This window comes from Argiope bruennichi, chromosome 11 (assembly GCF_947563725.1).
Source record: "Argiope bruennichi chromosome 11, qqArgBrue1.1, whole genome shotgun sequence".
Classification (NCBI taxonomy): Eukaryota; Metazoa; Arthropoda; class Arachnida; order Araneae; family Araneidae; genus Argiope; species Argiope bruennichi.
Genome location: NC_079161.1, coordinates 81,183,404 through 81,209,909, shown reverse-complemented (window position 1 = coordinate 81,209,909; position 26,506 = coordinate 81,183,404). Strand labels below are relative to the sequence as shown.

Genomic DNA, 26,506 nt, shown 5'->3' with positions numbered 1-26,506 from the left:
CATCTGTTGAGAAAGATGGGGAATTTGTTTTTAATATGAGCTTTTTACAAAAAAAAAATGTGTTGTACGCAGCTGTCATTTTCTAGGCTTCAGAATGAGCAGCTTTTTTTTCCTAAACCTCCTTAGTAACTCCAAATTGTTACTACACAAATTGGATTGTTTTATCAGCTACCTTAATCATATCATCTCAAAATATTTCCTTACCCCATAAGATCAAAACTTTTAATATGACTGTACAAAGTAGCAGCCTTTAATGAATTTGCTATGAACACTTTTATTCAGTAATTTGTTTAATGAAATGCAATTAGTTGTGAACAAAAATAAATAAATAATGGAAGAATTAGTAACTAAACATACATCATTTCATTTTCTGCGATAATGTATTAGATCAATTTTTAAAATGCTAAAAATAGTTGCACATATGTAATATACAATAATCCATTAACACATCTTTTCTAACATTTAATAAATAACAATTCCATACAAAATAATATTATTCTTGTAAAAGTCAATGAATCATGTATATGAGATATTTGTGAAGGCTATATGTACAGTCTAAACCTTGAAATTAAAAGTTTACAGTTCTGTAGTCCTTAGAACTCTTTTTTTTTTTTTTTTTTTTTTTTCCCCTCTGTTTTTTGCAATGAAAAGTTCATATCAGGAATGTTTTTTTTTCTTTCTTCCCATCATTGCAAGTCCATTTTAGAAGCGTCTAAATTGTTTTTTGAATTTTTCAAAATGGAAATCATCAGTAGCTTTTTCTTCATCTTCTTTTGTTTTTGGAACTCCTAAAAGAAAAAAAATTATAAAAAACATTTGTTATCTTTCATCATTTTTTTATTAGTATATCATAATCTGATAAAATTTAAAAGTACCTTTTGGAGCTGCTGCCTTAGGGGGTGAATTCTTATCCTCTGGAACTACTTCTTTTCTGATTTTCTTTTGTTTTGGTTGGTCAAGTTCATCTATGTTGACTGCAATAATACGAATACTCAAATCAGCACTTTTTATTTGAAATATCTTTTATTTTATTGTTAAAATAGTATTTAAAGAATCACATTTATATTCTTCCTATTACTCGTAAGTTAAATTCATTATATGAGCTTAAATTTTAAAGAAAGAGTTTATGACAAATTCAAAAATAATTAAAGTTTGAGTTTATTTTATCCAAGTTCTGTTTTGTTACTTCTTACTATTAGCCAAACTTTAATTTTTACTTCTGCATTAATTTCATTTGCCTTAATAAAATGAAAAAGAAAATAAATTTTTAAATGAATTTAATATTCAGGAAACAAAGAAAACCATTCGCTGAACCAATAAATACATGCATACAGGTATATTTTTTTTATATGAGAAACAATTATCATTTAAAAAAGAATATTGAAAATTAGTTCATGCTTCATCACATTATTAATGATTTCTAGATATATTAAACTTAATAGTTATTTTTTAAATAAGTTTTCCATACTATGAGGAATACTAAATTTATATATATAAGTAAAAACACTCTTTAAAGAAATGGGCATGTTCTTTAAAACATTTTATTCTTCATGATTCAATGAAACAGTCAAATAGAGTATGAGAAAGTATTCTGAACTTTTATCATTTCAGAAAGGGATTTGCCAACAGTTAATGATTTTATATATATATTCTAAGTATTGAAAATTCACTCTGAACACCAACATGCTAGCACACTTGACATAGATATTGGCTCTGCATTAACTTTCATGTAGTAGACTGAAATCTTAAAATATGGATACTTATTAACAAGGAAATGTAGATAAGGTAAATAAAGGTCAAATGTAAAGACAGTTTTTGATATTGCGCATAGCTATTCATAAATTATTCTAAAAATCTTCACACTGATTTTACAAGATAAAGAGATACAGTAAAACTTCAATTAACTTTCACTCATTTATTTGTTATTGTTTAAAAAAATATTAACAAATAGACATACAAACAAGTATCAGTGAAAATAAATAATGAAGATAACTGTCTACTGATTATAGAAGAGTATTTATTTTTAAATATTTATAAACACTGAGCATAGACTTACATAATATTATGTACCAACTTGAAAACTGTATAATCATGAGTCACAATAAATAATTAATAATAAATCATAATTTTGCTCAAATTTATAAGAAAAAAATGATTTAAAATAAACCATTAACATATTAAGTTACGAATATGTCAAAATAAGAAATTAAATTGATCAGTTTATTAAAAGAGAGGTATTATGTACACTGCCTAGATCTGCAAAATAACTAAATCGGCCATTGACTAGTCAAAAAATCACATTTCTTTACATATACATTAAGAGATTTCTGTTATCTATCAATGTGGCTTTTTTATTCGAGTATAGTTAGTTGAACAATTAATTTCTATAAAGTATGCCAAATTCATGTAAGGATGCTTAAGAGATAATAAAATAACACAACAAAAAATAACTAATGTAACATTTAACCCTTAACTGGAGAGGTGCGGTCTATGAGACCACATTTCATTTATTCTGAAATTAAATTTCCTAATGAATGTATTAGTATGAAAACCTGCCAATATATTTTGCAGATATTTTTCTTGATATATAGATATGTTTTAGAAATTTTCCAAAACATATTATCATTGAAAAAAGTAAATGCGTTGGAACGTACATTTTTTTCTTAAATTACATGTTACAATAAGAAATATTCTTGAAAAAGCATATAACTTTTTATTTTTTAAATCATATTTATTTTTACAGTATATGAAGGTATATAGAAGACAATATTATGTAAAATTCAACAATTATATGAAAAAAAAAAATGACAATGGGTAAAATTGGCCCTTTTCTTATCGGCTTGCATGACTTTCATAACACGGTTTTCTAGGGCATTTTAAATATACAGGTTAAGAACTAGTATAAAAATGAACCTAATAAATTCTGTATATATATCTCTTGGTATATTAATATATTTTATAAATTTTTCAAAATACATTATCATTAGAAAAATTAATTATGTTTGAATATACGTATTAAAATCAGTTGAATACGAACTTTCATCAACAAACTCTTCTGTACAATTATCCTTATCACTAAAATCACTTTATTCTTCATTTAAAAGTGTCTGGAGCACTGCTTCATAATAGGATCAATAAACTGGATGATATTTCGGGGCCCAAGTTTTGGCGCCATCTTCTAAGCCTTGTTTATCACTGGGACACTAACAGGTAGATGCGGTCTAGGAGATCGCGCTCGAAGAAATAACTGAATTATTTTAAAAAGCATCTGCTGAAATCGGTTGAAAAAAGTGCACGCATATTTAAGGTCATAAAACAGGAAGCTACAGGGTCAATCCATTCAATTCAGTTAAAAATAGAATAGGGGTGACAGAAAATCCATTGCTAGCAGTCTCACAGACTGCACATCCCCAGTTAAGGGTTAGCAGCATGATGCCTTACATTATGCTGCATTCTTTTTTAACTCTAATAAAATGGTTTACAAAATTAAAGGATTGTATTTGTTACTACTTGAGTATGAATTGTCATCTTCTAATTTTCAAAAATAAGTGAATTTGTTATTATCCTCATTTGTCCATACATATAAAAATAATATTGATACTGTTTATGTACAAATTATATATAAATAGATTATCAATACTTACATCTGTTGTGTTGAACAAAATTGACAGCCATGTTAGTAGGTACAAAGGACATGCTCTTTTCCTTCTTTTTCAGTCTCTCTCTGAGCATTTGGAGTTTAGCCTCCTCTGTGGCTTCAATATTTCGGATACGCTCCCTATAGTTTGGAAGAAAATCTTATTAATAAAAAGCTTTCCAATTTTTTTTAAAATATACAAAAGCATTTATATTATTAATGTATGATTTTTGACACAGCACCATTTGGTTCACATGAAAATTTGTTTGCTATACACTCACAAACAAATGCATTGTTTGATTTTCTTCATTTTTGGTACAAATTTCATTTGGAGACATAAACAATAATGCATATGTAAGAATTATTATTCTTTTTTATTTCAAGTAGCAACCATTTTATTAGTTTTTACTGTTTGGTAAATGAATGATGAGCATGCATCATTAAAATAATTGAATCATTTGGATAATGACTAGGCATTTAATGATAATTTTATTAATCTATACTTATAATAAAGCTCAATGTGTGTGTGTGTGTGTGTGTTGGCGCTCTACAGGCCAGACCATTCAACCTACAGCTACCAAATTTGGCACGTGTATACCTTGGAGGCCGGAAATGTGCACCTGGGGGTTATTTTTTCGAATTTTTAATTAGAATTTTATTTATTTAAAAATTACGCGAAATTTTGGCGTGTTTCTGCTATAACTTCCGAAAATATTACCGCACAAAAAAGATTTTTACATGAAGTTAAAGATCAAAAATTTATCTTTTAAATGATACCAATGTTTTAACATTAAAATTAAATTTCTATTTTTAATGAATTTTTAAATAAATATTTTAACTATATTTTTCAACAATTTTTTTCGTACAAAATAAAAATAAAATTTAAGCTGCACGAGCACGTTTCGCATTGATGGGAAAAAATTAGCTTTTTTCAAAGTGTTGCCATCATATTGATTAAAGGTCCAATTAAAAATAAATTAAATCTTTTTGGAAATGAAATCTGCAAAAATATAATTTTCGGCACGCGTCTGTAGGAAATGAAACAAATACGAAATATTATTTTTTCTAAAAAATAAATTCAAGAAAAATTATTTTATGATCTTTTACACTCTCTATATTATTAATCCAATAAATCAGTTTCATTTTAAAACAAGTTTTGTTTAATATGAACAGGATATCCATTCAAATCAGGGCCATACAGCTAATTTGCAAACCTTTAGTAAGACACAGATCGGCTAAAATGGTCTAAATGGAAAATGATTACATTTTATGTAACTTGATTCAATAAATGCTCTAATAAATAACGAATTTTTGATTTTACATAAAGCTTCTTCTGTAGAAATCACGAATAACAAAATGTTCTTGAAACATTAATATTTTAAATAAAAAGAGTTAATTTCCAATCAACTAAATCAATCACTTAAACTGACTGATTTATGAAAATTTGAATATCACTATTCAATAAAAAAAGGATAATTTTAGATTTTCCATCGATCGTTTCAAAGAAAATACGCCAATCAGCGCGTAGGTTTCTCAAGATTAATTGGCCTAAGATTATGAAAATGTTGAGTTTTTCTAAATTTTTAACATTCAAAACTTCATAAATAAGTCTTCGTTGATCGTGAAAATAGAAACATTCATTCATTTATTTAAAATTTGGTGCGTCCAGAATATTTCTCAGAATCTGATACCTTACTGCTTTAAATTTAAACTTCATAATTTTTGAAATATATTTATAGGCCGGAACAAAATATTTTTATTGATTTCATTTCAATCCTTTTGAAAGCAAAACTAAAAACTGAATTTTATGCTGAGTCTGAGAAATTTTTGTTGAATTATTGTTTGAGATGTTACATAAATTATGAAAAATATTTTGTAGTTCACATAAGACTAAAATACCGAGCGATTCTGTTTGCAATACTCATATTCAATAATAATAATAAATAAATAAATAACAATAAAGATGATAAATAAAATAAAACACTTGGTTTTATTAAAAAAATATCCTTATATTAATTGCAATTTCATCATTTCCACTTTAAATTAATGTTGAAGTTTTACCGGAAATGACAACAAATGAGCAAAATATATATAGTAAATTGAACGAAACGATCTAAACAACAGTATAAGTTTGGTATGACTATCAAAATTTGAAGATTAAAAATGTTTTGTTTGAGAATCTATTAAGAGACCAGTTACTTAAAATATTTAATTGAAAATTGTAGCGAGCGGTAATACTGGCGAACCGGCTGGTCGCCAAAGGCGGCTAGTACATATAAAAGCAGATGTTGGGTTTAAAATTTATGCAAAGTATAGGAGTGTAATATTGTAAATTAACAATAAATATAGTTCCGTAGGACAATGTATGTATAAGGACAAAGAAAGTAATTTCTTGACAGACAAAGTATAATGCCCAGTGTTTCTGGAAATAATGTTGTCTTCAAAATGAATGACAAAACACTGACTAAAACATTAAAGACTAGATCTTGGATTTTTAAAAAATTGAAAGTGGAGATTAACATTCCATAAAACTATTACTTATGTTTATTTGTATTAAAATATTTAGTAGTAAAGAAACTGTAATTATCATCAAATTACTTGAATGCATATCTAATTCAAAGTAATCTTGTTCTGGAAATAGGGGTGAGAATCCAGTAAAAACAGATGCCAATATAAGTTTTTTTGCCCTCAATTCATAGCATTAGAATGAATCTTGAGCTGATGAGGTATCCATATAACCATGAGGAAATATGAGATATTCCAATCTCGGTAATAAAAAGATTACTTTTCAGATAAGATTTTTCAGACAAGCCATATAGTCTTAGAAACCAAATAATAATCACGAGAAACAATAAATTAGGATTAATTTTTTATGTGAATTGGTATGCTGTACATATTGTTAAAAAAAATCAGGCATGCCTTGTAATGTCACAAATTTATTAAAAGTTATAGGAGTATATTTTTAATAATTCCAAAATTTAACTAAGATATGCAAAGACAAATATTTTCATATTCTGTATCTTTAGATTAATTAGAATAATATTTGATTAATTGCATAATTATACTTGATTTTACAGTTCAACAACTTTAATCAATTTTGAAGCATATAATAATAGTATAAAATATAAATAATTTCGTGTCATTATCAAATTTTAACATTTTAGTAACTTAAGAAGAATTTAAGATTATAAATGATAATATTTTACTTTTATTTTTGAATCTTGATAGGTATAATATTAAAATTTTATTTTGAATTAAGCCTATGCACTTTTCAAGAATTTTGCAATTTTAATTATATACTTAGTTATCTTTTTAAAAAAAAATATTTTATAATATATGATAGTTTAAAATATTTAATAACAAATAAAAATTCTATATATATAAATCATAATTTGTATGCACCAACAAGCCAAAAATAAATATTCTTATTAAACATTATTACTCTTATTTACTGCTGAAATTTGACGGAGAATTTTTGGAGTCTTAAAATCAAGTTAAAAATAATTTGAAAACTAATCGAAACTTTTATAAATCATCATATAAAATTGCAAATACCACAGTAGTACTGAAGTAAATGTTCTTCTATACATTCTATACATACTCTATTCCTAAATCTACTTCAGGAATTCCAGATAACATTTGGTTAGACAACATCTCTTCTGACTTTTTGGTTGTGGATTGCCGTAAATGTTCTGGAACTTCAAACAACACATTGTCAACTTTTGAAGGTCTGAAAAAGAAAAATTCACTAATAAACCAATAGGAATAAAGAATGTATATATCTTTTCACTTAAAGATCTGTTATTAAGACTAAAGATTATTAGTTTTGTTATAATATATTTTATAGAAAGACCCCTAACTAACTAACTTTTTTTTTAATATGATTGACTGATAACTACCTACATATTGCATCAAAGGACATGTGCAATACAATTTTCTTTTTTAAATTCTACAAGGCAGACCACTGGCATCTAGAGTTACTAAATTTGCATGTGATTATTTCTTGTAGAATAGGTACTCTTGAAAAAAGGGATTCATAAAATTTTAATTAAATAATCAAAACTGTTACATTTTTCCTCAATGATGTTAAAACACGACTGTAAAAAAAAAAAAAAAAAAAAGTTGAACCATTTTAAAATTCAAAATAATAATTTTCACTAAAATTATATTATATTTGCACAATTTTTTTCTTTAATCATTAAAAAAAACCATTATCATGATTTTATAACAATGCTTTTCATTGATATTGTGCTCAGGAAAGTTATAAGACTGTGAATAATTAATGTAAAAATTTCAATAATCATTAAACTTTAAAAAAATTATTTTACTCCAAAATACTGGATTTTTTCAACATAGTAATTTTTCTAGATTGGGAAATCTTTCTGTGAACTGTTTAATGTAAGAATTCAGTGAAAAATATTATTATATTACAATATTTCAGAGTAGAGATTTATATCTATTTCTTCATTTGACTGAGTTACAAGGAAAATTCATTATAATTTTAAACATCAAATGCTTTTTGAAAGTATAACAATAAGAAAAGAGCTGATTTAGTCCTTAAAAAGAAGAATAAACAAGTATTTTAAAATTAAAATAGTAAATAGATCTTATATATTCATATACTGAAAACAAACAAAATATATTAAAATGCTGGAAATATCACATTATCCACTACTTGGCGTGTGTCACTTTAAATGGTCTGAACATTTAACACTTCTTGTGAAATAGTATTTTGTACTAATTAGATGTGTTACTGTTATCTTTCTGTTTCTTCCATTTCTAATGGATAACACTTCTGATTATACCTCAGTATTTAAGTGTAATTCATATCAGAATTTATTACTCTCTCCTTTAAGGTTTAAGTGGAATTTTCAGATTATAAACAGCATGGACATTTCAGTCCCAAAGATTATTTTATCATGCATCTAATAATTTTTTCACACCTCTTGATAATGAAAAATAATGTTTAATATTTTATTGTTCATAGGTTATGAATATAATTTATTTACCCTTCACTGCCAACACTGTCATCACTTTCATGTGCACCAATTTCTGCTTTCTTTCTAAAATAATAATAAAATACAATCATTGAGCAGATATTACAAAAAATATAACTATAGAAGTAACAACAATATAAGAGCACACATTATTCTACTGTACTAATTTACTTAACAGTTTTTAATAGAAATGAATAAAATTTTGTTAACATATATTAGTATTATTTTTTTAAAAATGTACAAGAAGTCATTTGACAATGAATGCAATAAAAAAAGCAGTAAGTCTAAAAAGTATTTAAGCTTTTATTATAACAGAAACAAAAATAAGATCCCTTTTAGAATCTTTGATATATTATATATAAGAAATTGAGAATTATGAACTATTGATTTATTGTGATTGAAAGGTATACTGCAAAACGATTTTTGGTGGTAGATCTTACAATATTAAATACACAAAATGATAAAAAGCTTTTGGACTATGGATAAAAAGCTAATTTTTAATGATTAAAATTCATCTAATATTTTCTACTCTTGTAACAATAAAAAGATGATAAAAATTTATTTCCTTTTTTTTTATTACACATTAGAGATTTTTAAAATTATATATTAAAATTTCAAAAGAATTATATAGATGAATTCAGGTTTCCAAAAGACATATTACAGAAATTATCTTAAATTCACAAGAGTTTTTTTTATCACCAGTGAAAAAAATTTAATTAAAAGCATTATTTTAAACTTGTCAAGTTAAATTAAAATAAACTCCTTTTAATTAACAACTATTCTTTTATTCATTTTGCATTACTTAACTTTGCTATCCACACATCTAATTGGGATTCTTTTGTTTGTCATTGGTATGATTGATTCAGATCAATTCAGTTATCATTAGATCAAAATTTTCATGAGACTCCAATATGATGTCGCCAGATGACATAAGGTTAATGTATGCATTTGGACTCGGAAATTTTCTTTTTCCACAGATAGTGCATTTTTAATATAAGAAATATCTAATCTTTAATCTAATAATCTATGAAACCCAGCTGTATATAAAGCATACCAATAATTTTAGGGAAAATGACAAGCTAATTGTTAGTAGACATTACACATAAAAAAAATATCCACATTTGAAATAGATGGAATTATTTCATATCATGTTTATTTGATTTGTTAACTTATATAATTTCAGAGTTGCTTTTACTTCCTTTATATCTTTTTATAAATAAAATAAAATTTTAGAACCAAAAAATGTGTTACAAATAGAATAATTACTTAATTCATTCTTTTCATCTTAAAACTTCTCTAGGAAGATATATCACAATATTTTAGAAAAAGTCACAATAGGATTTACTTTCATGTTGTTCTAAAATCTTTTAAAATTTTGTTACAACTCATTTTCCTTTCGATTAAGCATTTGAAAACAATTAAAATTTCCTTCTTGTTTTTTTAAAATTATCTAGATTTCAATTTCACCTAAGTACTATTTTATAAGAAAAAGCTAGGCTTTCACAAATGAAAATCATTTAAAAGGTTTTAGAATTAGTGATGGTTTTTGAAATTAACTAAAAAATTATTTTTAACCCTACAAGTGACCAATATTTCACCTTATAAACTTTTTGAATCTATTACTAGTTTTCAAAGTAATTCATTATACTTTTTTTACTGATGACCGAATCTTTGAAGTCGGAACAATATTTTTTAAAAAATAGGAAACTGAAAATATAAAAAATATATGCGAGTTGATTACAATGGAATTAAATATTAAGTATAATAAAAGTAGGTTTGCTGTCAAACAAATGCTGTAAATTTGCAGAAAGTAAAAAAAAAAAAAAAAAAAAATATTAAAAACATATTGGGGTTACAGAGTACAACTGAAAATCCTAAAAATTATCAAAATTTGAAATAGTTTGTCTCAAATTATGAATCAACCAAATATCATAATTTCAAAATATAAAATTTAACTAAATTTCCAAAAATGTAAGTAAAGTAAAATATCAATTAAAAAGATAATGAAATGAAATAAACTTATAAAAAATAACATGTTGTTTAAAAATTTTTTTTAAAAAAATTATAAAAAAGATGAGATATTCAATTAAATGTGAAAGAAAGAATTTTATATTTCCAAGAATAAATATTGAAAATTTTCTTAAACAAACAAGAATGATAGATTAGAAGGAAATTTTCTTCACGTACAGAGCTTCAATCTTAGAAGAAGGATGACTTATTCCTTTCCTTTTCTGTAATTCTTCTTCAATATATTTCATCCTGAAATAAAAAAAAAAGAGAATAAATTAAAAAAAGGAAATTAAGTACAGATATTCTTTTTAAAAATCAATCATATAGTATGAAATATTATTAGACAATTTAAAATCGATTTTGAAATACTGAACTGCATAAAAAATTTTCATTCCTCATTATCTTTGAAACAGCTTAAATTGAATACATTTCTTGTTTGATTTACCTATAGAATTATCAGTTTTAATATAAGAGATTCAAAATGAAATTAAAAATATATTTAATGTGAAATGTCATCACCATAGTAATTTTTTCTTTTTTAAATAAAACTAGTTTATATATATATATATATATATATATATATATATAACAAATTACTAAAAAATTAGTTAAACTTATAAAATAGTTAATAATTAAAGAATGTTAATAATAGATTGTTAACTTAATATGGTTTTTATTTTAGAGGATGTAACGTAATGGACATGAAAATAACAAATCAAAATAAATTCATTCATTTAAAGAATTCAAATAAATTTTATTTAGATTTCCTATAGGAATACAACGTGTTACAAAGGTCAAGATATGGGAAAAATTCTTACAGATTTTCACTGGTCGTGACCATGATCAGTGAAATGGTTTAGGGATGACCTAGTGATGAATGGTTTAGGGAATGACCCAAAATCATTTTATGCTCAAAAGTTTATATATATATATATATATATATATACGTTTTGCCTACATCATCTTGTTAACATAATAACTAAAGTATTTATAACTGGAATGAGATATGTTGCAAGGAAAGTAAGCATTTTGTATGAATTATTAGATGTGCCATCTAACTCAAAGAGGGTGGGAATAGTAATGTGTGTGAAATTTTCATTTTCCCATCATTTCTTTACAACTGTAGACAGAAAAAAATTAAATTACATGAATTAACATCTTATTAAGATGGTTAACTTTTGTGATAAATGTTTTTTGATAGCTATAATTGTGTGAAAATTACTGATTGAAAAGTGATTCGCAAACCTTCGTCTTGAATATTTTTAACATGATCTATAAAAATATTGTAATATATTAAGAATGTTATTATATTCACCAATTTAAATAAGAAATAATATACTTATACACTTGTTTTTATTTCTTTAATTTGAAATCATTTGGACTAGATTATGTGGACTAGAATTTAATAGCTTGAAGAAAGCTAATTAAATGGAAATAAAGAAGTAGAAATTTTTACTGGCAACATTATGTAAAAAGATGAAAAAAAAAATTATAAAGTTTAACAGCTTGGAGAAAACTAATGAAATGAAAATAAAGAAATTTTTATAGGCAACACTATGTAAAAAGATCAGCTTTAGAATATTTCAAAAGCTGTGCATGCTTTAGTTCTTTTGAATGTATTTAATTATAATTATTTATTTATTTAAATATGACTATAGAAGTTATGTTAAATATTTATTTTGCACTAAATACTGAATTATGTGATATCAATAAAACCATTGTTTATGATCATTACAACATGCAATATTTGAATTTTTGCATGAGTATTAAAAGCAGTTGCAAATATTAACTTAGATAGTAATCTTCTGGTTTTCAGAGAGAGATTTATTTTATTTGTTTTTTGTTTGTGCCATAAAAGAGATTGACTACATCATGATCAAATTAAATTATAAATAGTGTAATTAATAAATTTTAAACATATAATTTAGCTTTATATGTTCTAAAAATGCAGAATAATATAACAAAATTTGAATAAATATTTAAAATTACGAGTTAAATAAATACAAATATTTGCTGTTTTCTCGATTCCTTATCCATCTAATGGAAAATTATTTTTCTAATGCTTTAAATTCATGTAATACATGACTTAGCAATTTAACAAATGTACACAAATTAATTTATCAATTTAAATATAGAGAAATTATTAACTACATTATTCAAATGATTATACTCACATATCAGCATCTTCGTCTCTTCGATTAGTTTCTGCTGAGAAAACACTTCCTAGATTTACAGCATCCAATTCTTCAGTTCCAGTTCTAAAAAAATTTTTAAAGAATCATTCCTATTGTAAAAAACGGTAGCAAAAATTCTAATATAAAGAAATTGACTTTTAAACAGAAAGCTATTCTTGAGACAAGAGAAGTCAAATAATATTTGAAATGGTTAGTTAAAGTTGGAATAAAATTTTGTGGAGTACTTTTTTTTTTAAATCAGTGTCCAATTATATATCCAATAATAATTTTACATCATTACATATAATAAAAATTAATGATAGTTATATGATGATTCTTCTATAGTTTTTTTTTTTTTTTTGAAAAAATAAATCTATACTTATAATAAAGCCCAATGTGTGTGTGTGTGTGTGTGTTGGCACTCTACAGGCCAGACCATTCAACCTACAGCTACCAAATTTGGCACGTATATACCTTGGAGGCCGGGAATGTGCACCTGGGGGTTATTTTTTCGAATTTTTAATTAGAATTTTATTTATTTAAAAATTAAGCGAAATTTTGGCGTGTTTCTGCTATAACTTCCGAAAATATTACTGCACAAAAAAGATTTTTACATGAAGTTAAAGATCAAAAATTTATCTTTTAAATGATACCAATGTTTTAATCTTAAAATTAAATTTCTATTTTTAAATAAATATTTTAACTATATTTTTTCGTACAAAATAAAAATAAAATTTAACCTGCATGAGCACGTTTTGCATTCAGGAGAAAAATTAGCTTTTTTCAAAGTGTTGCCATCACATTGATTAAAGCTCCAATTAAAAATAAATTAAATCTTTTTGGAAATGAAATCTGCTGCAAAAATATAATTTTCGGCATGTGTCTATAGGAAATGAAAAATATGAAATATTATTTTTTCTAAAAAATAAATTCAAGAAAAATTATTTTATGATTTTTTACACTCTCTATATTATTAATCCAATAAATCAATTTTATTTTAAGGCAAGTTTTGTTTAATATGAACAGGATATCCATTCAAATCAGGGCCACACAGCTAATTTGTAAACCTTTAGTTAGACACAGATGTGCTAAAATGGTCTAAATGGAAAATGATTATATTTTATGTAACTTGATTCAATAAATGCTCTAATAAATATCAAATTTTTGATTTCACATAAAGCTCCTGCTGTGGAAATCACGATTAACAAAATGTTCTTGAAACACTAATATTTTAAATAAAAAGAGTTAATTTCCAATCAACTAAATCAATCACTTAAACTGACTGATTTATGAAAATTTGAATATCACTATTCAATAAAAAAGGATAATGTTAGATTTTCCATCGATCGTTTCAAAGAAAATACGCCAATCAGCGCACGGGTTTCTCAAAATTAATTGGTTTAAGATTATGAAAATGTTGAGTTTTTCTAAATTTTTAACATTCAAAACCTTATAAATAAGTCTTAGTTGATCGTGGAAAATAGAAACATTCATTAATTTATTTAAAATTTGGTGTGTCCAGAATATTTCTCAGAATATGATACCTTACTGCATTAAATTTAGACTTCATAATTTTTTAAATATATTTATAAGCCGGAACAAAATATTATTATTGATTTCATTTCATTCCTTTTGAAAGCAAAACTAAAAACTGAATTTTATGCTGAATCTGAGAAATTTTTGTTGAATTATTCTTTGAGATATTATTCATAATTCATGAGATATTATTCATAAATTATGAAAAATATTTTGTAGTTCACATAAGACTTATATATCAAGCGATTCTGTTTGCAATACTCATATTCAATAATAATAATAATAAATAAATAACAATAAAGATGATAAATAAAATAAAACGCTTGGTTTTATTAAAAAATATCTTTATATTAATTGCAATTTCGTCATTTCCACTTTAAATTAAAGTTGATGTTTTACTGGAAATGACAACACATTAGCAAAATATATATAGTGAATTGAACGAAACGATCTAAACAACAGTATAAGTTTGGTATGACTATCAAAATTTGAAGATTAAAAATGTTTTGTTTGAGAATCTATTACGAGACCAGTTACTTAAAATATTTAATTGAAAATCGTAGCGAGTGGTAATACTGGCAAACCGGCTGGTCGCCAAAGGCGGCTAGTAATAAATAAAATAAATAGGGTAAATAAATAAAATCAAGCAACCACATTTTCTGAACTTTTAACAGCGATAATCTAAAATTCCGCCAAACAAGAGTACATGAATTAAAAGAAAAAGATTAGAAGATTTTTATCTATTTTATTATATCTAATTTTTACCCGTTTGAGAAGAACAGATAAAAATTTATAGATTCTTATGATTTTTCATCAAATACACACTATTTTACATCATATTTTAAATATTAATTTATCTTTATTCTTAATTTCTGAAATAGATATTTTAATTTTTAATCAATATTCTTAAGTAATTTTTTTTATTCAATTAATTTCTAAAAGTACTCATTAAATATATCTGTATATTTTCTTTTTCAGTTTATTTTACTTGCAGTATATGATAAATTACATCTTATTAATAGTTTTAAAGAAAACTGATGCCAGTTTTTGAGTTAAACACTATGATTTCTTTCTTGAGAATCATTAATCACATAATTAAATTTGAACATAACTGAATTTGGTTAAAGACCATTAAAATACTTTGAAATAAAATATTTTATGGTTATTTTATGGATTTTTTTTTTCTATGATTGAAATATCTACCTTTAAGCAAAACAACAAATGATAACTACAGAAAATGGAAGAAAAGCTAATTTGTCATTAATCACTGATGAATATTTATACCAAATGATAGGTTAGATCTTTAATGGTGATTGGTTTAAAATTGATGAAAAGGCAAATAAATAAAGAATAGAAAATCTTGCATTTTAATAAGTGAAAAATTCATTTGATTCAATAAAACAGACTGCAATAATATTTGTTACAAGTTTTCATTTCATTTACACATAAAAAAGGAATGCATAAGATATGTGTATTCGCCAGCTTTCATTTACATACAATTTATTCAAACAAAAATAAATATGGCATTAGTTTACCTGCCTCTTCTATTCAATGCTTTCATGTCAATAAAACCACCAGTCTTTAATTTGAAAGGATCATCCTGAAATAGAGGATATTTAATTTAAAGATGAGATGGAACTTTAAATATAAAATTTCTTTTCATTAAATCACATCCATTTTGCATTCATAAAACTTTTTCTGTATTTTAAAAAGAAGAACAGAGAAAGAGACTAATAGAAAATGAAAAATAACATTGAATAGATATTAATATAAAATTTTATTCGTGCTTGTTCATTTTAAGTGACTTTTTCAAATTTTCATACACACATAATTTACTAATTTTTAAAAAGTTTTATTTTTTTAAAAAAAAATGATTGCACACATATTAAATATAAAATACTTAGAGGATAAGATATATTACAGGGCATTAATATGAGATGGAGTAACCAAAAAGTAGGTAAAATATAAGATATAACAATCAAAATTATACCATATAACCACTAAAGTTATTACAAAACCCAATATATTTTTAATAGCAAATATTTGTAATATAGACAAATAATATAAGGTGAGGAATATTGATGTGATCATATAAGGACACAGCTACTCCACATTCCACATGCAAGTTTAACAGAGTTAAGTTAACATATTATTTTAGGGCCAATCACGAGTTAAAAATTTTTTTTTTTTTTTTGAAATGACACATTATTTCTACAAATGGTCTGATGATAAGAAAGGCACCTCAGTAGGCCCAACTCTCTTCAGGAGAAGTTTGACCTTGATGGATTTAACTGGCATTATTGTGAACATAGCAAATTAAATTATTTATTATAAATAGTTAATTCTTCCGCATTAATACTTAAAATATTTGCAAGCCAAGTATAACTAAACCATAGAAATTCATTATTGCTCATTGCCTAAATTCTAACATTATAACCATAATATCTGCAGGAATGATGAGAGATTATTAAATAAAAATTCAAGTAAAAATAAATTATAAATGTAAAATAATCACTTTACAATCAATTTCTTTTCTTTCTCAAGCTGCAAAATTAACATGCAGTAACATGATTTTTACTGATTTCAATCATCATCAATATTTATAATGAAAATTCTATACAAGTTTTTCTCAACTCTCTTGACTTGGCCTTGAGGCTAATTTTCATCTTTTTTTGGTCAATGTGATGCTTTTCTTCTAGTATAAGGTGGCCACATATAGATCCTAAGGTATTTATGGGAGAAAGGATTCCCCTCTGAGGTGCAATAATTGGAGGAAAAGTTATATAGATGCCCTCAGCAACAGTCATGGGGGAGGGGAAGGTAGCACAGAGATAAAACTTAACAGCTTTTAAGATTAATAATCACCAAACACCAAAGCATCAATGTACTAATTAAAATATATTTGGCAAACATCATGTTTACTCCTCATTACATAGATCGTTTTTTGTTTTTTTGGACTGAAATTATTTTTGTGCATTATTATAATAATAAATTTTAGAAAAAAGAAGAAACCAAAGTAAGAATAAAATTTTCATGCAGACTTTAAGCTTTTTTTTTGTGTGCAAATTGTTTTATCACATTTCTTATTAAGTTCTAATATCAAATGAATAATAATTAAGGAATCAAATATTATTGTTATCTAGAATCAGTGAAACCTTAAAACTGACATCATGTAAGAATTTTCAGGCAATGAAAATGTCTATACTAGTCAAGGAACACAAAGAGCCCCGTAAGAAAATTACATTTAAATATATAGTTTTTATGAATTAAAATATTGGTCACTGGCATTTGAAACCAATTCCATTCTGAAAAATATTTATTTTTAAGTATTTAAAGATCACATATGATATTTGTATAAATTATATATATTATTATAGATATATATGTATAGATGCATGTGCAGTAAATTTAAAAAAAATGAATAGTTGAATTATATATTAAAATATTGAACAGTTCAAGTAATGAACAGCTCAAGATTCAAAGAAATATGGGAGGTTATACTTACTGTAACAAGCTCTTCTTCAGTTGAGAGTTTCTTCCCCAATGCTAAACCAATAGCACTAGATTTCAAAACAATAAATTATTATTTCACATAATAAAAACATACACATCAAATAAAATGGCACTGCATTACAATTATTATTTTTAAAAGCATTAGTTAAAAAATATCAAATATATTCTTATTATCAATACTAATAAGTATGAGATCATAGTAGTTAGGTAATTTCATAACTAAACCTTTCATAAAATATTAGTACCATAAAATATTGAATTATTAAAATATTAGTTCATAAAATATTGAGCATACAAATGAATAATACCCAATTAAACTACCAGAAAGTATCAGTTTGAAAGTAGATTACAAGAACTGAGTCCTAAGTATGTAGATGAATAGCCCAAAATATTTTTAATTTTCAGTTGAATGAGATGTATTTTAAGGTTTTTTTAAAAAAAAATTTCTTTGTTCTGATAACAGCAGATATCTTATAAAAGTGAAATGCTTTGAGTGAATTCATGAAACTTATTCTATTGCACAACAGTATTTTCACAGAAAATATCAGAGTAGATTTGAGTTGTTCTAAACTTGGATGTAATTACCATGGATAAGTTCACAAAAATATGCCAAGATCAATAAATGATCAGACATTTTCAGAAAAACAAATGAAATTACATTGAGCATTTGTGAAAAACGATGAAATTTATATGCTTCATTATCTTATAACCATGTGTGCCTTCATATCTGATTTTAAAACTAAAAAAACTAAAATATTCTTTTCACTCACTAATTATGTTCACGTGAAATTGAAACTAATATAGTGATGTTTTCATACCATAAACTACCTTAGGTTAAAACCCAATACATAGCTATGAGTTTAGCATCTTATTCATAAAACAACATAATTAATTACAGTGTTTTAATTTAATTAATTAATTAATTACAGTGTTAGAGTGTCAATAGAATGAGAAAAAATGAAAAATCTTCACTAAATATCATAATGGTTATTCACACATTAATTTGTTTCAAATGAAATATCTATTCATTTCTTGTACTTTATATCTCTCATTCATATAAACTGCAAGATTTAGCAACTAATCATTAATTTTATACTAACTAAATAATTAAAAGCAGGATGACAAAATGGAATAAAAGAAAAGGAAATATTTTTCTTTTAAACTCTAATTAAAATAATAAATATTACTTTTTATAAAGAAAACCATGAAATTATATACCTGACACCATTGGGCCTTTTCCTTAATTTTCTCAATTCTTTGGCATCTTCTAACAACTCACTGAAAAAATAAAAAAAAAAATACACAAATTAAAAAATATAAAATGATATTTAAAGAAATACTTATTCTACAGAAAAAAAAAAAAAAAGCATATTCATTTTTCAATAACTCTCAAGTCAGATTATTCTTTAATCAGCTAGAAAGATGAAAGTTATCCCCTCAAATTACACTAATAATGTCTGGAATGTAGAAAGTTATTCTTCATACATTCCAGCCCCACAGTTTTAGGAATATTCAGGTGTTGGAGTCACTTATCACAGGATTATGAAGATGCGAACAAGATTTTTTAAAAATTAAAAGCATACTAGAAATATTAGAGTATCTGGACAAAGAAAATAGAGTCCAGTCTAATGAAATATGAGATTTTGTACAAATATTTATATGTGGTGATAGCTTTTGTGAAAAAGATGAACAAGTTACCTAGTAACATAATATGGTACGCCCAACAAATAAAACTGAACATATATTTTTCAAAAAGATAAAATTCACACCTTTGGAAATGCATATATGGATGTTTCAAAGATGTTTTTTTTTTTTTTTTTTTTTTAAGTTATAACAAAGGTTTAGGAATCTAAATAATCTACACTTTCATCATGTCTATAATTCTTCATTTCAGGGGGGGGGGGGACTAAAAGTCTAGGGCTATTAAGAGGTCTGTAAATTTTAATCTGAATAAAGAATAAATAGAATCGATGAAACGGAATAGTGATAAAAAATTGAGCTACAAATTTCTTTTAAAAATTATACAGGGCCTAGCTTACAACCTAAAAATAAACATTACTGATACTTTCAATTTTTAAAAAATATATAATAAGTAAAATCAAAATAAATAGTAAAAATTAAATAAGATTATGTGTTTTTATTTGTTAATGATATAAGAAAGTAGATTATTGAAATTATAACTCCAGAATTGGAAGAGATGCACTTCAATAGTAAAATGTTTTCTAAAGTTATTAAAATAAAATTTTAAGGATTTCTTTATGAATAATTTCTGAAAAAATATCATGCCGAAATAATTTTCTTTCACAAAGTTTAAGATGTACAGTCACCGTGTTAAAATTTTAAAGGTGCTTGTTTATTTGCAGTAATATTTTTCCTGTAGTAATTTTATCAGAATTCTTCAAAACTGTTTTCAGATCACAAGACATAAAAACTTTTTCATAATTATAATAATTATATCTTTATTATTTTTCCATCTTCTTATTAAAGTAGCTAACATATTAAAGCATCATTTTTATATTTAAAGAAAACTTATAAAAATTTGTAATCTTTTTAAAGTTTTGATTTAACATTTATTAATTACAGTTGCAAAATACAAGTTGATAAGAAAAATAAAACTTCAAAAATACACATTACATTTTTAATTGAATTAAAAATATATCTTTGCATGTTTTTTCTTCAATATATATCTTATTATATTAAAAAAAATTATTCATTTTACTAAGCTATTGTTTTGAAAATCACTGAGTAATTAAAGCAGTGAAAAAATAAATTACATAAATTAGGAAATTAGCAGCCATTTTAAATATTTATAATTATTTCTAAAAATGAATCACAAATATTTAACTTAAACAGAAACTACATTTAAACCTAAAGTAATAACAATTTATATGTATTTTCAACAAACATGCCATAAGAAATTATTATTCAATAAAAGATGCAAAATGATAAAATTGTAAAGAATATGGGGAAAAAATGCTTTAAAACTATCGATAGACAATTTATTATAAAGCTGTACTGAAAAAATGAGAGAATAAAACAGTTAAATACAAATGTTCTTACAAATTAATAAAGCAAGACAATGAGATTAATAACTTTGAAGTTTACTGATTACAATATAATTAACCCACCATTAGATGCAGATGATTTGTCAGATCATCCAGGTATTTTTGCATTATTCTATTATTTAAGTTGGCAATGACTAGGTACTCTTTCACTATCTTTACATATATTTGAAGAATGGGGATCAATGCAATCATCTGTTCCAAAAGGATGAAAAATATACTCCTGATATCATAGCAAATTCTTTTCTCTCTTTTTTTTATATATATATTTTTTAAATTGTATAATATTTTGATCAATTACTACAAAATGAATCTATTGTTGAAAATGAATTAATTTTTAGAAATTCTGTATCATGATCTAAAATAGGTACAATTATGGTTAGTATTTTTTAAAATTTCATGATAGTCTCTAAAATATAATTTTTTTGTAATTAAAAAGATTTGAATCGGAAAAGTGATATACTTTTGCAACAATGTGCAAATAAAATAACATATTCAAAAATAAATATATTTTAAGCATTTACTTCCAAAATTTATGATATTGCAGATAAAAATGAACATAGATCCAAAATCTCCATTTCTAATAGCATGTGAAAAATAATCATATTTAACGAAGGCTTAAAATTGTAGTTGGAAGTATGTATTTATAAATTTTGGTCCTTCATTCGAATAGCCGCATGTAATCTATACATAGTAATTTTAGAGATCTATATAAAATGAATGTGAAGTAGAATATTCTAAAATATAAATAATGAATTGGGCATATTTTTTTCTATATACTTAACATTCATGGCAAAAACATGATCAATTTCCTTGCATTATAATTAAAAACAGCTTCCATTCGATACAAATACAGTATATGAAATGTTAGCAATATTTATTTCAATAACGCTCATTCGATAATTCTTTAAAAAATTAAACGCTTTTTTAACCTGTTATATGCTTTTGTAAAATTTCATAGAAAAAGAGTTTAAATTTCAGTTGAAGAACAAGCAGTGAAAATTCCGTTAAAGGTATTTCTACTTTACATACAATGACATATAATTTTGAAAATTCTCAAATCCAGAACATGAAACTTTACCTCATATTTCCTTCTTCTTTATCATCTTCACTATCTGATGAATTTCTCTTTGTTCTTAAACACTTAATTCTCTTTTTTGGTCGGAATTCTACTTTTAAAGCAGAATATTGCTCTTCGGATGAATCCATCGTTAAAAATGTTTACAAACAATAAACGATGAAAGTAGAAGTGATTAATGGTTAAAGGCTTCTTCCCGAGTAAGGAATTTTCTAAAAATTACTTTATAATGGCCGAACTAGAACTAAAAAAAATTGTCTGCGAAGTGCAAACTAAATTGCGATTCAGAGAAGAGAAACATAACAAATCGAATCTCAGTTTAATCAACTTCCTCACTTCAAGAAATACAGGAGCATTTTTTCAGAATGTGCAGCACAATTTCGAACTAGATCACATGAGGGGTAAGACTAGAGATGCATAATCCACGATTTTTTGAATAACAAATAATTTTGCTATTTTTGTATTTAAATAATTGTTCCAAATATCTGTTATTTTAATCATATTATTAATTAAAAATTATTACTTAGTATTAAATATAAAATTTATTAATTGTAATAAATACTTAATTTACTAATTTAAGAAATGTGTGATTGAATTAATTTATCAATTTCAGCTTACTTCTAAAATTTGATTTCTTTTCAAAAATATTTATTTAATTTCGTTATTGGTGTAAACCATTTTCTGAAAAATTTCAATTAAAAATATATGTCATTTCTTTAAAATGTTTACTTTAATTCTAAATTCTACCAATTGATGGCACCAGCAGTAAACAGAATATATACAAAGTCATGTCACACGCAATTACAAATGATTTCTATGGAATAGTGCATCATCAAATGTGAATATCGGAAAGACACAGACACTTTCATGAAGTGGGGCGGCGACTTCACACTTTCCAGTGAAGTCATCGCTCCTATAAATTTCAATGATATGCAATTCAATGATACGATAATTCCAAGAATAACCGGCCCGTTCACTTTTTAACCCATTCACATATTTCTTCTTTTCTGTTTTGTTCGAGAGCTTTCATTAGACAGATTGTATCGATTGTTACTTTCTATCGCGATCCAAAACCTGTAATTGAAATATCACCAGTAAGATCGTATCAAGGATTTGAATCACACCTCTCTTTGAAAAGTATTGATCACTGGTATTTGTAACTTTATGATATTGGTTACGTAATAACCACTCGTAAAATATCCGTCATCCCTAGATAAGACGTCTGAGATGCCCGCTCCTTTCCAAAATTTCGCGTTGCACTAACGAGAGAACAACTGACTTTCCCAAAGTAGCTCCTATATAATTTAATATTGTAAAATTTGCAAAAAGTATTATGACAAAAAGTAAAGTATGTAAAAAGGTGTAAAAGTATGCAAAAAGTATTATTATATGACAATATTAAAACAACATACAAATATATATATTTTTTAATTTTGTTTAATACTTGGTTTCAAGTTCCCAGTGTCAGTGTCCTAAATTAACACTAGATCTGAAATTAAATCTAACTATCCATTAGAGCATCACAGAAAGAGAAAACTGTTGTAATTTCACACAATCTCCTGGATATTCTTTAATACGTAATTGTAACTCTTCTTCTATTCAACGATTTTTCTCTTGTTTACCCCCGGGTAACTAACGCATAGATTCAGATTTGAACTTGGATTCAACGGATCCACTGTTTAGAATCATACCCATTCGACTCGTAAAATTGTGGTGAGAGTCATAGATTACACAAAAGGAATGTTAGTAAGTTAGAATATGCAGTATATTATACCTTCAGATTTAATTTTGAATATTATTTTAATTCAATTTTACAATTTTGTGATAAAAATATAATTTGAAGTAAAATAAGAACTGTTTTCACACAAGATTGACGATAAAAATAAATTATGATAACTAGATTCAGAAATAATTGCTTTTAAAAATATGAGATATTAACTATTAAGCATATTATTTTCTACAATCATTCACCAATTTTTGTTCGTTTGTTTGCTTGATTTAGTTCACGAACAGTAAAATTTTAAGATTAAGGAAAGGGTGAAATAGAATTCTCAGTTTCACGTAATCTTCGTTTGCTATCAGTCTGTTCTTATTTTTGATCATCAGTTCAGAATTGATAGAGAGATGATTTCCCATCTTGAGGAAGATCAATATTGAACAGATACGAAGATTACATGTAGAAGAACACACTTTACAAAGTTATTATTAAAATCACCATTCCAGAGAAATAACATTCGTTATCATAAGATTGTTATGCAATAATTCTCATAATGATACGATATGCATCTTCAGAATTTAAACCAAGAAGACACATGGAATTTTTATCATGAACTTTATTAGCAGTTCATTCGTGCTAGTACAAACGGGTGACATTTTAGTGGCATATGAACAAAGGCAGCATATAAAGGTGTAGAGATCGGATTCACCCCAAGAACAAGAATTAGGAAAGGAATATTTTTAAACAGATTTTTTAAAATTTATACTTTGTTATGTTTTTTTTTAAAGAATAAGATTGATTGATTTTATTTAAATGAAGGAAAAGGGAATATTATATCTGCTTATTCAAATCAGCACAAAGAATTAAGGCAAAAATGTGCAAGAAACGTATCTAGTTTCTTTTGTCCTTTCAGGTAAAACACGTAAAAATTAATAATTAAAAGAATAACACAATGTTATATTATATTTTTTTTAAACAGAATGTACAAAGAATGTTAAAAGTATAGTTTAAAATATTGCCATTGAAATGTTAATAAGGTACTCAAATGTTAAAATTTACAATATGCAGGGTGTTCCGGACAGTGTTAATAGCATTTAATTTTCTAAATATCGAATGTAGAGAAATACTTCCAATTAGCGCTTCATTAAGCAGGGTTGGTAAATCATTTTGACTTTTGCTGAGAATGATAATAAAATGTTCCATTTTTATACTGTCCCGTACGGTAAAAGTGTCACGCAGTAAACTGTTTTGTATGCTGTTACGTACACACAGTCTCACGCTTCTGTCTACAAAAATTGCCTATATATATTTATTTATAAATTTAAAGATGAGATAGAAAAAGCAAAATGTTTTAGAAGTGCAAATTTATTCATTTGGTAAAACGCTGTCATATGCAAATATTTGTCTACTAGAACATCATTCAGACATCATGACTAGAAAGATATTTGTTGATCACACATATTGTCATTCATTTTGAATTATTGATATTTACAGTTTTGGCTTAATGACGAAGGGGTGTGAAATTTCAGAAATTGGGTATTAAGGTATCTCATCAGAAGTCGTGCAATTTTGTACAAGAGAACAAATTTCTTTGCTCACAATTCTGTGCATTATGGTTAATTTCCCTGAAAAGACGTAATCCAGGAACCTAGAACGTTTTGAAATGCTGGTGATTTAATACTGCATGTAATCGTAATGAAGCTGCAAGTATATATGAATATTGTTAAAAGAATGCAACTTACTATAGTTGTTGAATATGCTCATATTGAACTTCAATGATTGCATTATTCAACCATTTTTAAAGAAATCAGTATGGGTGAATAAATGTTGTTAATATCAGAGTCCAACATTTTATTAGATTTTTGCTGTGCCTGTATTATCTCAGAAGTTTAGTGAAACATTTGCTTTAACACTGGATTAATTTAACAAATTTGCTTTTTAATTCATAGTTAAATTTTGCAAGTAGATGGGTTTTCATTTTGTGAGTGCATAGATAAATGTAAGCGAAACTTTTTACGCTACAGAGACCATATAAGAATTAATTTCTTTTATTTTTTTACTGCTAATCGGTACCGAAACCGAAGAATATTCATACAATTTTTCATCTTATTTTTTAAATTTTTTTTTATATTGGATGTATACGTTTAAGTGTGTGGTGAAAGCTTATAAGCCAGTTAACAGCTACGCTACCAGAGCAATTACTTTTGTATTGTGGTCATGTTACTGGGCTGCGTACCGCAAGGTCCCAGGTTCTACCCTGACGCATCCCATTCTGCCACATTGGCGACCCGGACGAAAAGCTTATAAGCTACGAAACACGAGAAGTAGCTTTTATATCGTGATCATGTTACTAGGCTGCGAACCACAAGGTCCCAGGTTCTATCCTCGTTCATCCCAATCCGTGATATTGATGATCTCAGACGATGAACCTTCAACCTTTGTACAGGTGTTGTGGCGCCATTTACCGGCAACCAGAGTCGTCAGAATCACTTGACGCAGCAACACACAAAAAAAGGCCGCAGCAACCCAAAGTCGTGAGACTGTTAATATTTAAAGAAATAAATACTAGTAACACATTTTTTGGATATCGAATAGATTTTGTATAATGTTCGGCGTTGTTCAAAATATAATTTACAGTGCCATTTCAAAAACATTTTATAATATTATGGAATTTTATTTCACGGAATATTTTAGAATGAAAACTCAAATAGGATGCATAGTTAAACTGACACTAATATTTCTGGCAATGATTTTAAGTATTTTGATGCTTCAGGAATAAAGG

General features: G+C 25.5%; 1 protein-coding gene across 1 annotated transcript; it reads right to left on the bottom strand.

The window, feature by feature from the left end:
* Window positions 1–446: 446 nt before the first annotated feature.
* Window positions 447–22,162, bottom strand: LOC129957113 (splicing factor C9orf78-like). The gene is made up of 11 exons (XM_056069264.1): window positions 22,011–22,162; window positions 19,086–19,145; window positions 17,860–17,914; window positions 15,890–15,954; window positions 12,819–12,902; window positions 10,822–10,893; window positions 8,647–8,700; window positions 7,239–7,367; window positions 3,645–3,778; window positions 876–974; window positions 447–788 (listed from the first exon to the last, which is right to left on the bottom strand). The coding sequence occupies exons 1-11, from the start codon at window positions 22,136–22,138 to the stop codon at window positions 703–705; spliced, it is 966 nt and encodes a 321-aa protein (XP_055925239.1). The 5' UTR covers window positions 22,139–22,162; the 3' UTR covers window positions 447–702.
* Between the last annotated feature and the right edge of the window lie 4,344 nt (window positions 22,163–26,506).

Coding starts and splice junctions, on each gene's coding strand:
- LOC129957113 (XM_056069264.1), bottom strand. CDS start 22,138: ATGGATTCATCCGAAGAGCAATATTCTGCTTTAAAAGTAGAATTCCGA. Junction 19,146..22,010: donor AAAGAAGAAGGAAATATGAG/GTAAAGTTTCAT, acceptor TTATTTTTTCAG/TGAGTTGTTAGAAGATGCCA. Junction 8,701..10,821: donor TCTTCTAAGATTGAAGCTCT/GTACGTGAAGAA, acceptor TTATTATTTTAG/AAAGAAAGCAGAAATTGGTG.